Consider the following 12,979-nt stretch of genomic DNA (forward strand, 5'->3'; position numbering starts at 1 on the left):
GAGCCTAAGGGCACTCTCCACTTTCCCACCTTCACAAAGCCCGACTCCCACGGGAAGTGTGCAGAGCATAGGGTGGGCGCCCAGACTCCTGCACGGCCCGGTGAACGTCCCCCAGCGTGCTGGCCTGCTCATCAAACGGCTTCCTTTTGTTTCTAGAGCCCCACTTTGGACAGTAAGTCATATGGCCACCCCACTTAAAAACCTAAGAGGACGTTCCCGAGAGCCCCAGGGAGAGGTCCAGGTAACAAGCCCAGGACGTGGCGGACTTGTTGAAGCAGACGAATGTTGGGGAGAGTGAAACAAGCTGTTTCTGTCTTTCACCCTTTTTTAGTTTGGGTTTTCCTGACCCAGCAGCAGGACTGGCCCTGCAGGTCCCCCCTGGTCCCCTGGGCGAAGGCCATCTCCTCTGGGTGAAGCTCAGCTCACCCTACAGGGCTCGCCTCCAACTCTTCCTGCTTTTCTCTCAGAAACTTGACGTAACAGTGCCTTCCACACATCACAACCCCTCTGCCCACAGCCACACATGGTCAACTCACGACACCCAGCTCGTACTGTCCTGGTGTCGTGAGTCTTGTGGGGGATGCGGGTTTTCTACCAGGCAGTTTGGTAAGAGGAGGAGCCCAGACAAGGGCGGAGTGACGGGCAGCCAGGCTCAGGCTGGTCGGTCTTGCTCTGCCCAGAGCTGCCGTCAGGAACCCCGCAGGAAGCAAGACCGAGAAACCACAGGCCCCAGTTACCAACCATGTCTCTGACTCAGTCGGAAAGGAAGAGAGCGCAGCCGCCTTTGTAAAACCAGAGACAAAGATGTACTTGCACCGTGTGTCCATGAGGCTGGGAACATGACCTCTGGGACAGACTGTGCCCCGGCAGTGGGGGTGTGAGGGCGTGGGCACACACACACTGGGGCGCTGGCCACCCCAGGGAGCGGCGGGACAGAGACGGCCAGGCCAGGCAGGGGGGCCAGCAGGAGGGCCCCACGAGGGCGATGGAAGCAGGCGCCGCACTGACCGTCCCCTGAAGGGGAGCCCCCCTTCTGTCCAGGGGAGCCCCCACTCCATCCAGGGGAACCCTCTCCACCCAGGGGAGCCCCCTCTCCATCCAGGGGAACACTCTCCACCCAGGGCAGCCCCCTTTCTATCCTGGGGAGCCCCCTCTCCACCCAAGGAAGCCCCCTTTCTATCCTGGGGAGCTCCCACTCCATCCAGAGAGCTCCCACTCCATCCTGGGGAGCCCCCTCTCCATCCTGGAGAGCCCCCACTCCATCCTGCTGAGCCCCCTCTCCATCCAGAGAGCCCCCACTCCGTCCTGGGGAGCCCCCCACTCCATCCTGGGGAGCCCCCCACTCCATCCTCGGGAGCCAGTGAGACAAAGCGGTGAGCCCATCCAAAGGTGGGATGGGGAGGTGGGCTCACCAGCCAGTCAGCACAGCACAGAGCAGGCAGGAGGCCCACGGAGGGCCCGGGCAACCCTGACATGGAAGACACTCCAGGAGACCCCAGGCCAGGCCAGACGGCACAGCGAGCAGACCACCCACCAACAGGCACTTTATTTTCCAAAGAACCAAGAAAACTGTACAGCAAGCGGTGGGAGGCTTCCGGCACTTTTTAGACAGGAATGAGACGGCTGACCGCGCAGTCAGGCAGAGCTGGACACCTGCTCGTGCCGAGGGGAAGCCCCGTGAGCCCCGCATCCCACCAGGCACTGCACCGTGGGCGTGGCTCACCCTCGCCCTAGCCCAGTCCCGACCTGCCAGCGGCCCAGCCAGACGTGCAGCACAGGAGAGGGGCAGCGGCCTCGGGCCAGATCAGTTTATTTTAAGCTGCAGGGGACCGCGCCTCCCACGGTCCACCTTCCGGCCGGAGTGCGCTCAGGCCGAGCCATCGTAGAAGGCCTGGGCCAGGGCCTGCGCGGCCCGCAGCACCCTCCTCTCTGGGGCGCCAGGCCCGATGTCATCCCGCGCACACCTCAGCCAGTGCTGCTCCGTCCTGGGCAGGTAGTCTGTGAACAGCTCGCCCGGTGCCACTGAGGGGTGCTCCTCTTTGGTGGGGAAGGAGAGAGAAACATGTTCAGTGAGGAAGGGGCCCACTTTCTATGGAGCGAGCGTGTGAGCACCCCACTTCCATGGAGGACTGCAAAAGGAAAGAGCAGAGGCCCCGCTCACAGCAGGTGCTCACACACCTTCCACACAGTGAGACACACACACCAGCTGCCTGCCTCGGGGGCACGTCTACACAGCAAAGTGAAAGAAGTGAAAGAAAGTGTCAGTCACTCAGTCGTGTGCGACTCTGTGCGACCCTGTGGACTGTAGTCCACCAGGCTCCTCTGTCCATGCGAGTCTCCAGGCAAGAATACTGGGCTGGGTAGCCATCTCCTTCTCCAGGGCATCTTCCAAACCCAGCAATCAGACCCGGGTCTCCTGCATTGCGGGCAGACTCTTTACCATCTAAGCCACACAGCAAAGTAAGCTTTAACAAAAACTTAGTAAACTTTAAAATCTTGTTACCAAAAAAAGGAGGGGAGCTGTGAGCTCGGGGGAGCTGGCCCCTCTCCCACCCCCCCAGTGTGCCCCCCACCCGCCAGCACTCACCCCCGCCCTCCTCGCCGCTGTCCTCCTCCTCCTCCTCCTCCTCGGCCTCCTCCCCGCCGCCCTCGGCACCCTCAGCCTCCTCGCTGTCCTCGTCCGAGTCGGTCTCCTCCAGCCACTCCTGAGATTCTTTAAGCAAAGGGGAGAACCAGTGTCAGCATGGCTGTCCCAAGGACGCCACCGTCTGCCTAAACACTGGGACATGAGTGCGGGGCACGCCCAGCATGTCTGGGGCTCAAGGCCAACACCTCATCCCTGCGTCTCATGGCGGGGCTGGGCCGAGAGGCTGTGCTCCGAGACAGGAGGGTCTCACAAAGCCACTCAGAGCCTCTCCCCACACGTGTGGATCTGAAGGTATCTCAGCCTCAGCCCAGGACTGAGCAGTGACCACGTCCACACAGCCTGCCTGTGGTGTGATGGGGCGGTGGGGAGCAGGGTCCACTCCGGGCACACAGCGATGCCTGGGGAGAGCAGGCATCCAGTCCACACTGCCTGGGGTGGGTCCAGGGTCACGAGTGGTGTTGGGGTGAGCCCGCACCCTCCCCTGGCCTGCAGGCACTCTCTATGGGCGTGGGGTGGACGGCGCTCCCCCTCACCTGGGTCCATCTCTACCAAGACCGTCCACTCCTCCATCTTATGGAGGTCCAGGCAGTAGAGGTCACTGAGGGTCACCTGGCGGTCGCCGGCCTCAAACATGCCGCCATAGAGGTAGAGGCGCCCGTGCTTCACGGCCAGCATGGCGTTGGAGCGGGGGCTGGGCTCCACCGAGGCAACACCTGCCTCCTCGGGGCTGTCATCGTCCTCCGACTCCAGCTGTCCCGCCGCCCCCGGGGCAGCTAGCACCTGTTTGATGGTGACCACGGTCCCGTCCTCTGAGACCACCTCCCTGACTACCTCCAGGGGCTCCTGGGCACTGGGCCCCTTCACTTCCTGCTTGTCGGCGCCCCCGGGCTCCGCCTTTCTACCCCGCCTGCGCCTCCTCTTCTCCGCCTTGGGCCCCTGCGGACAGAGAGCAGGCAGCACGATGCAGCGAGCGCCCAAGCATCAGAGGACCCCTGTCCACCCGCTGGGCTCACCCTGGGCCACACCCCCGCCGGTGTGACCTCTTGGAGGAATGAGCCACAGACACAGCGCTCACGCCATCCGACCCCCGTCAGAGGTGCCAGGGCACTTCGTCCGGAGCCAGTCTTCCCCGCAGGCTGGATCACCCCCGCTTTGGGCCCTAGGGCCCTGTTTCTGAGGCCCCCGATCTGACGCAGCCCCAGGGAGCTGAGCCCCAGGACAGCAGCCCCTGAGCCGCACTCCCAGCCTGTGCCGGCAGCAAGGGCAGGGGCGACCCAGTCCCCGCCTTCAGTGACGGTGAAGACGGTGATGATGGCTCCACAGAGCCCCACAGACACGGGGACAGGGGCGGCCCTGAGGTGAGGGAGGTGTCGCAGGCCCGGGGCCCACGCTACCTTCAGCTGCCCTGCAAACCAGCGGTTCCTGGCGGGGTCGTAGAAGTGCAGGTCGTTGAGGAAGTCCCCCTCCAGGCTCTCCTCCTCCTCCTCATCACACACCCCTCCGAAGAGCAGCGTCTGATGGTTTGGGGCCACAGCCACCGAGAATCCGGATCTCGGCGTGGGCTTGGCTCCAGAAGGGTTAATCCGTGTCCATGACCACTTGTCTGCCAAGAAGAGGAGGTGGGGACCCATGGACCCACAGGAGGGCGCAGCCGTGGTCTGTGCCTCCTGGGCCAGCCACCCCGGACGTCAAGTGTCCTCCTCGAGGGCCAGTCTAAAAAGAGGTCACCCGTCCACACAGCCTCCCGACATTCGCCTGGGGTACTGAGCAGTGGTGCTGTGAAGGCAGGCGTGAAGAGGAGGCCGGCCCACTGGCTCTGGGGCCCCCCCGCACACCACGCCCTGGGGCGGGCCAGCACTGCAGTCCTGCCCTCTGGGCGGGCACTGGGTTTGCAAAATAACCCTCAAGAGGGGGTTGGGTGTGGACCGTGAGGGAGTCTCCCCAGCAGATTTAGAAAAGGACAGGGATGTTTTTCTGTAATGAAGCGACCCACAGCAAGCATCCCCTGGAGGCATGACCCCAGTTGCATCCATTAGCAGGCCATAAGATCACTCATGACAACCAGCGTCTCAGTGTTTAAATAAGAGAGTGTCAGCGTGCCTCGCATGAGGTCGGGGGTGGGGCGGGGGGGGAGGTACTCCCCCAACTATGAAAGGGCGAGGGTCCCACTGCCTAGAACACAGTCCACTTTCAAGTACAGGTTCGCTGATGGGTGAAAGGGGCTCTAGACTTTGGCTCCACGTCCCCATCACCTCTGCACCTGAGAAACGCCTTGTACAGAAAGAACATCACAGAAGGAAAGAGGACAGGTCCCTGCCCAGCAGGCCGCTGGTCCCGCAGAGACGTGCGTCCCAGGGCCAGGGGGCAGCCCAGGATGAGACAGGCCCCGTCCCTTTAAGCCTCTCTCCCACCACTGGCACCATGCCAGCTAACCACCTCTCCCAAAACTCCCTTGTTTTTTGAGAAAAGCCAGTATAAAGCACTGTTACAGCAATAATAAAACTTAAACTCATATGTAGTGCAGGGGATGGCAGTAGGGTCGTGGAGGAGGTAGTGATTTCTCTCACCAAATCACTAGTTTTTGAGCTTTAAAAAATGGACAATGGGAAGACACCTAAATGACTAACTGACAGAAGAAATGGATGACGATGCGACACATACACACAATGGAATATCAGTCGTTAAAAAAAATGAAATAATGCCATCTGCAGCAACATGGATGGGCCTAGAGATGATCATCCTGAGTGAGATAAATATCACACGGTATCGTTTATGTGTGGAATCTAAAAATGAATACAAATGAACTTACTCAGAAAACAGAAACAGACTCACAGACATAGAAAACAAATTTAGGATTACCAAAGGGGAAGGTGCGGAGGGATAAATTAGGAGTATGAGATTAACAGACACACGCCACTATGTGTAAAATCAACAGAGACCTACTGTGGAGCACAAGACCTCAGTATTTTACAACCTATAAGGAAAAACCGTCTCAAAAGCAACAGATATACTTAGATATAACTGAATCACTCTGCTGAGTACTTGACACTAACACAGCATTGAACATTAACTATACTGCAATTAACAAAAAAGAACAGTGGTGACTTCAACCCCATCATAAGCCTTCCAGGAGTCTACATCCTAACACTGAGCATGAAGAAATGAGACGACACAGGCACCGTGGGTGGACCGACACCACTGGGGTTTTTAACTCAGTGCATCCTCGGTGCCCGGGAGGGGATGTGGGAGCTGTTTGCAAGGTGTTCACTGGCCTGCCCGCGGGGGAGGGGGCACGTGCAGGGGCTCCCCGCCAGCCCCAAACCCTCTGCCTGCCTTTCCGCCAACACACAGCCACCCATGTGGCTTGTCCCTGGCACAGCACACATACCTTCTCTCCCCTCCTCAGCCTTCAGCAGGAACATGTCAGAGTGCTGGGTGCCTCTGTCCACATCCTTCCTGACTCTCTGCAAAAGGAACAGGGAGCCGTGAGAACACGTGCCACACCACGCCACGCGCGGCCCCTCAAGCTTGTGGTCCCGGTTCCCGTGGGGGCAACAAGGGCGCCTTCACTCAGGTCAGCTTCAAAATCTGAAACAGGACAGGTTCCCTCCAAGCCCCCCAGAGCCCTCTGCTCAGGGCTATACCTGCAGCCGAGAAGCGAGCCCTGCTCAAGGTCGATGGGCTGGCGCAGGGACCTCTCCAGTCATCACATGGCCATCCTCCACCTTCACCCCGTGTGCCCTCCATCCCCATCACCTCCGAATATTGGGACTCAAGCTTTGGTCCAAGGACCACATGAAACTCTGTGCAGACGCCAGCATACCCGCTCGAAAGCTTTGCTGAGCTTCTCAGCAGCGCCGCCTGCCTCACACCAGGCTCACGGCCCAGGCAGGCAGACACTGTGGCTCTCTGGAGCACACCCAGTGTGCACACTGCACCTCCCCGTCAGGGCACAGGCGTCTGGACGGCAACCTGGCAGTACAGCTCTCCTGGGGGGCTCCAGCCGCTGGGGGCAGCAGCTTTTACTTCCAGGTCTTTGTCCTTCAAACTCCCGATTTTTAATCAACTCCTAACTCCAGAGTATCTCTACGCTTACAGAACGCCTGAGCAGCTGGCACAGGGTTCCCACATGCCCTGCACTGTCCCCTTCCTGTTGGCCCCCTGCCTTCATGGGTGTGTGTGCACCATCAGCAAGCCACACCTGAGCCAATGGCTCACTCACACTCCTGTTCTCCCCAAATCCTTCTCCTGTCCCAGGGCCCACTAGGTTGTCGTGGATCCTTTGGCCTCTGGGCCACGAAGACTGCTCAGACTGGCTTGTTTCTGGTGACCCTGATGTTAAGGAGTGCTGGTCAAGTGTCCTGTAGAGCGCCCTCCACTGGAACCTGTCCGACACTGTTCTCATGACTGGACAGGCTATGGGTTCCGGGTGGGGTCTCAGAGGTCAAGTGCCCTTCCATCCCACCCTCCCAAGGGTGCATGCTGTCACCATGACCGCCATCGCAGACGTGGACCTGGGTCACCTGGCTGAGGTGTTCATCGGGTTTCTCCGTGGCCCAGTTACTGCCCCACCCCAACTTCCCAGCCTGTCCTTGTGGGAAGAGCATCCCTGTGTGCAGCCCCTCGTCGTGCTCCACCTCCTGCAGGTTGGAGCGTCTGCCCTGGGCTGGAACAGTGCACGGGGCATCTGCCTCTCCTCCCCGTGTACTGAATTTGAATAAATTCAAGTCACTGGCTTGTGATCACATGCACCCGTGCACCGTTGGGTCTCCTCTGGACTACAGTCTGATACCACCTAACTCATTCCACTGCTCACATGCCTCCAGCTCTGGCCCCTGGGGACTCTCGAGGGCAGGTCATGAGCCCCTGATGCACCCCACTGGCGCAGGTTTCTTGGGTTTCCTGGGCCCCGGCACTGTTCATACACTTCCTGCCCTAGTTCTGGAATCAGCCACTTCCCCACGGAACCCTGTGACTTCACTGGACAGTCCTAGAATCCCAGGTCTGGGTGCGAGGCCTTATCACTGGGAAGTATGGTTTTGTTCTCTCAGCTGACATGCGCATAATTCATCTTGTCTTGTTTACTAATGAGTACGTGTTGTTTACCGTAAGGGGAAAAACTATCTTCCTTTTGGATAACAAAACAATCCACCTGTCTGTGACTGGACTGTGGCCTGAGCATCCTAGAACCAAGGATGAGGCCGGGACTCTGCCTCCTCTTTCATCCACGGGGACACTCACAGTCAGGCGGTCAGCCTATGCACACCACGTCCCCAAGACAGTCCTCCCGTCCTGCAGGCTGACCAGGAAGTGGCTGCCAGTCCCAGGCAGGCCCACCCTCCAGGCCAACGCCCCGCACTCACAGGAGCTAAGCCCACACCGAGGCCTCACCCACAGGGACGCGCAAGGGAAGTCGGCGCCGCAGGCGGGTCACTAGAAACCAATCACAGCCAGCGCAGCCCTTCCTCTCTTCCCCTCGTCCTCCCGCACCTGTGGTATCCATGGTGTTGCTCTATCTTTCCTAGACCAATAAGCGGAGCAGGTCTTCCTCGCCGTCATGTGTAAATACACCCGCTGTGGCCTGTGGCCTGTGAACCAGAGCCCGTCCCAAGCAGGCGCTCTGCCGGCCGGGTCTATGGCTTCCACAGAGCGGCCGGGGTGCAAGGATGCTGCAGCCGTCAGGGCTCCTCCCGAAGTGTGCAACGCCCCCATTCCACCCCCGATCCACACAGGGTGACTGGAGGCCACCGTGCGCTGGTTTCTCCCGTGGTGGCCTGCGCGGTCCTCCCCGGTGACACGCGGCGTGCTGGCACGACTCAGCTGTGCTGGAAGAGGACATGGGGTGGGCCTGACTCCTGGGGGCTGTGGCGTGTCCACCCGGGGTCTCAGCTCTCCTCCTGGGTGAGCAGACGGTAACTCCAGAGTGGCGACTCGGGCGTGCACTTCACACAGGATTCCTTCCTCTGCTCACACGGACCTCTGAGAGACGTGTGCCAAGCGCGACCGCGCTAAGCTGTCACAGCACAACCATCAGTGGCCCCAGAGCCCAGGACAGCCTGTGCACACGCCCCAGGCCCTCCTGCCTGGACCACGAGCTCTGGACACGTGTCCTGAGTCTCCTACTGCCCCAGGCTCACACTCAGAGCCGAGCCCTTCAACTGCCAGCAGGAGACAGCCCTGGCCAGGCTGCCGACTTTGGTGCGCCTGGTCCCAGCAGGCGACGCGCTCTGGCGCTCCAAGGGCAGCACTGCAGTGGACCAGACTCCCGGCCACTCTTAAGAAAGGACTCCAACAGCGCTGGGGGAGGACTGGAGCAGGGGCATGGGAGCACCGGGCTGAGGGAGACAGAGCTGCCAGGGAGGAGCAAAGGGCCCCCATGTCACTCCTGGCCTGAGCACTGAGACACAGCAGCAGCCTGACAGCAGAGCAGGAGGCCCGGTCAGCACGGGGGGACACCAAGGGAGGTCAAGGGCACGCTGGGCTGCCTCGCAGCACGTGGACGGACAGCCCTACTGTGTGTGCTGGAGGCGCCCTCTGGACAGGCCAGGACGCCCTGCAATAAACCTGCTAGGACTGCTTCTTGGCTCTGTGTCCGGAACAGTGAGGCAGGTGGGGCCTTCCTTCTCCGCCTGCCAGCATGACCGCCGGCCAAAAGCTGCCCTCAGCACCTTGGCAACAAGAGGTCAGTCTTTATTATCACTTCACACCGGTTCTGCTAGACTGACAATGGCAGGAATTTTTCAGAACTGGGGGTGATGATGGCTGAGGTCCCCAGATGGACTGTTTGTGGAACATGGAAGCCACCACGAGATCAATCCTCATGAGCTAAGGGCTTGGTGGTACAGGCTGCCTCACTGGATGCTGCCCAGCTCAGCCAGACGCCCCGGGCTGGGTGGTGACCTGGGCAGGAGGAGCCACGGGCTGCTCCTGTGACTGGTGTCCCCACCCAGGCCAACCACACCATCACACCCACGTCTTCCATCAATTCTGGTAAACCACCATGAGGGCAAACAGACCAGCTTCTCACTCCATCCAATGCCGAGGCCTGGCATCAGTCACCTCTGAATCGTGGTGCTAGGACTGCCCCCTGGCTGTCTGTGCAACTGTGGAAGAGCAGCAGTGGGGAATGAGGGCCTTGATTAAAACAGGGTCAGCCTAACGCAGCTTGCTGTTCATCATCCTGTTTGGCTCTGCAGAGCATCTGCTGTGATTAAGAGGCAACTCTGGCCACAGCCCATGTCTCTCACATGTGGACAAGGCCCGGGCAGGTCACAACTGTCTGTTTTCCTTTCCAGAGCAAGGGCTGACCACTGGCTGAGTGGGGGTGGCGCAGGGCAGAAGGAGGAGAAAGGGCCACTTCGTGGCATGCGGGTGAGAACGCAGCAAGGCTGTACAGAACCTCAGTGCGTTCACAGGAGCGGACAACACACCTCTGTCCATGTCTCATCTAAACAACAGAAAAGACCGTTCACAGTAAACTAACATGCAATCTTATTTGACCTTCTCATCATCGGCAAGACTGAAAGCACAGCAGACAGAAGTCCCCTGCATCCCGCACGTCTTACCTGTTTTGAGTAGCCACCATAGACGATGATGCCGCCCTGAGGGGTGACGGTCATCTGGCAGCCCGACCGGGGTGTGGGCCCAGTCCCGGATGGGGACAGCTTGCTCCATGTGAAAGTGTCCAGGTTGAAGGCATACACATCATTGTAATAGATGTAATCTCTGTTGTAATACAAGAACAAAAACAAAGAGGCAGCAACATGAAAACGTGAACTTCGTTTAAAATAAAGGTACCTTTCCTACACATTGTGCCTTCTGAGGCATTCCAAAAGGCACGGTGGCCCTGCTCACTCCACACTCCTGGACTTCAGAGGCAAAGTGCTCAAAACACAGATGGGGCCTTGAGAAGGGAGAGTATGGGGAAGGGTGGGTCTGCCCAAGTCACACACAGGGGGAATGGTGTCCTGAGGGAAGGTCAGAGGCAGCCACAGGCAAGAGGCTCGGGTCAGAGTCACATGATGAGAGAGCTGGGCCTGCTTCCACAGGAAGGACGCACGGACACATGGAAGGAGCAAGTATAGCTTCACCCGTCAGACATGATTCCTGTCACTCCTGCTGCACTCGGCTCACCCAGGCCTGGGGCCCTGGGAGACCCATCCACAGCTGGGCACTGGGAATGGGACGGGGGCACATGTGAACTCTCTGACCGGCACCCACCACCAAATGCACCCTTCTGTGGGAGCAAGGCTTTCAGTAGGTGAACTAAGGAAGCTGGGGTTCAGTTTTTAAAAGACTTCATCACATTCCACTGTTTTCTCAGATTTCACATGGCAGATATCTAGCAGAAAAATTCTGCATGTAGGATAAATAAAAACTATATTTGGGTTCTCAAGGCTGAACTAATTTGTTTGATACAGATGGTGACCACACAGATTATCTCTTTGAGAAACTTTAAATTTTTTCTGTACTCTTGAAATACTTCATAAACAGTCATTTTAACAATTATGAAGAATTCCACAACAGGACAGCAGAGCAGTAAACCAACCTCAGCAATGTGCCCATGCTGTCAGCCCTGGTTTTAAGGTATGGGCAGCGTCCTCCATGTGTGTTCCAAGCGGCTCTTACCATAGAGAGGCCGCCTCCTTACTGCACCAGGAAAGAGGACCCTCCTGTTGGTACTGACCTTGTACTCTCGTGGAAGCCACCAAAAAGGATCAACTGTCTCTTCCAGGCCACCATCCGATGTCCACTCCGGCCTGAAGGACCACCTGGTGACCTAAATTGAAAAAAACACAAAAAACAGGTGCTTGGCAGGTGGAGGAGGAGGACCTGGAGCTCATGAGCTCCCACAAACACATCAAAGCACGTCTACACATGGAACGACTCAAACAGAGCATCTACTAAATGCCAGGCAGAAGACCTCAGACTTCCAAAAGCGCAAGAAAACCTCCACATAACCAGGCAGGAGAAAAGAAAAAAAGCAAACAAACTGAACGGATGTGAAAGGGGACCCACAACCACGGAGGGGCTGAGGAGGGGCAGAGGCTCTGCGCCGTGGCAGGCCCCTCACCGGCGGGGAGACCGGGCTGGGCACAGGAGGGGCTTTGGAGCCCCAGAGAAGAGCACAGGAGCCAGCAGGCAGAAGGCACAACGGAGTGGCCTGCACGGCAGTGGGGACCGCCACCCTGCACTGCCCAGCCTCAGACGCTTGTCCACAGGTGTGTGCAGGGGCCTCATGCTTGATGCCTGGGCATCGGAGGTCAGACTCAGGGGCAGGATCACGCTTAGCTGCACAGAGACGGCCTGAAGAGGCTGGACTACGGCCACTGAGGTGCACTGGGAAGAAGCCTGGGCCCGCCAAAGGCAAGGTGCCATTGCTGGGGGCACACAAAGGAGGGGCAGGACCACCACAGAGCTTCCTTCCTCGCACACATACTCTCAGGGAACAGGACACACCTACATGAGCTCCAAAGACACACGTGGGCGTCACAACAGCTAAGACACCCACGAGCAGGCCCAAGCGCTGCCCTCGCCACCACAGGATCCATGAGCAGGCACCAGGCACTGTTCCCACTGTACGAGGACACAGTCCACCACTACCGTCCAGAGACCCGCGAGTACGTGACAAGTACTGCCCTCCTCCACGTGGGGAGTGCGCACGGGGTGCGCCAGGCGCCAGTCACTGTCCCTGCCATCGCAGGAGCTCGCAGGCCGCCACCTCTAAGAGACTCGGAAGCAGGCACCAATCACTGTCCCTGCTGTCCCACGGGCCGCCACCACTGGGGACCCACAAGCAGGCACTGGCCACTGCCCCGCCATGTCAGGAGTGTGCATGGGCCACAACACCTGCACACCCCGTATCAAGGGGATGGTGGCCATCACACACTAGGAAAGGGGCAGCAAGCATCCAAACTGAAGAAAGAGACCGCATGTTGCAACAAAGACCCAGTGCAGCCCAATAAACAAACATTTTTTAAAGAGTTTTACAGACAAGCAAGTTCAGTCACTCAGTCGTGTCCAACTCTTTGCGACCCCATGGACTGCAGCACACCAGGCCTCCCTGTCCATCACCAACTCCCAGAGCTTACGCACTCATATCCATCGAGTCAGTGATGCCGTCCAAAAGCTAAGGTAATTTAGCACCACCAAACCAGCTTTATGACAAATGTTAAAAGAACTTCTCTAAGCAGAAAAGGCCATCAACTAGAAACAAGAAAATTATGAACAGAAAAGCTCAACAATAAAGGCAAACACACAGTGAAGGTAGGAAATGACCCACACACAAATATGACACCAAACTCAGCAATCGTGAGGAGAGTATAAATGTAG

General features: G+C 58.6%; 1 protein-coding gene across 2 annotated transcripts in view; it reads right to left on the reverse strand.

Annotated features, from left to right (window-relative positions):
* Positions 1–1,793: 1,793 nt before the first annotated feature.
* Positions 1,794–12,979, reverse strand: part of KLHDC4 (kelch domain containing 4) — a 31,673-nt gene continuing 20,487 nt past the window's right edge. For both annotated transcript variants that reach the window (XM_043898248.1, XM_043898249.1), the window contains 7 exons: positions 11,334–11,426; positions 10,213–10,372; positions 6,036–6,111; positions 4,042–4,250; positions 3,181–3,583; positions 2,588–2,713; positions 1,794–2,037 (listed from right to left, as the gene is read on the reverse strand). In XM_043898248.1, the coding sequence (XP_043754183.1) occupies positions 1,868–2,037; positions 2,588–2,713; positions 3,181–3,583; positions 4,042–4,250; positions 6,036–6,111; positions 10,213–10,372; positions 11,334–11,426 (1,237 nt within the window). In that variant the 3' untranslated portion in view covers positions 1,794–1,867. The remainder of the gene's footprint in view (positions 2,038–2,587; positions 2,714–3,180; positions 3,584–4,041; positions 4,251–6,035; positions 6,112–10,212; positions 10,373–11,333; positions 11,427–12,979) is intronic.

The sequence above is a fragment of the Cervus elaphus genome, chromosome 4 (assembly GCF_910594005.1).
Source record: "Cervus elaphus chromosome 4, mCerEla1.1, whole genome shotgun sequence".
Classification (NCBI taxonomy): domain Eukaryota; kingdom Metazoa; phylum Chordata; class Mammalia; order Artiodactyla; family Cervidae; genus Cervus; species Cervus elaphus.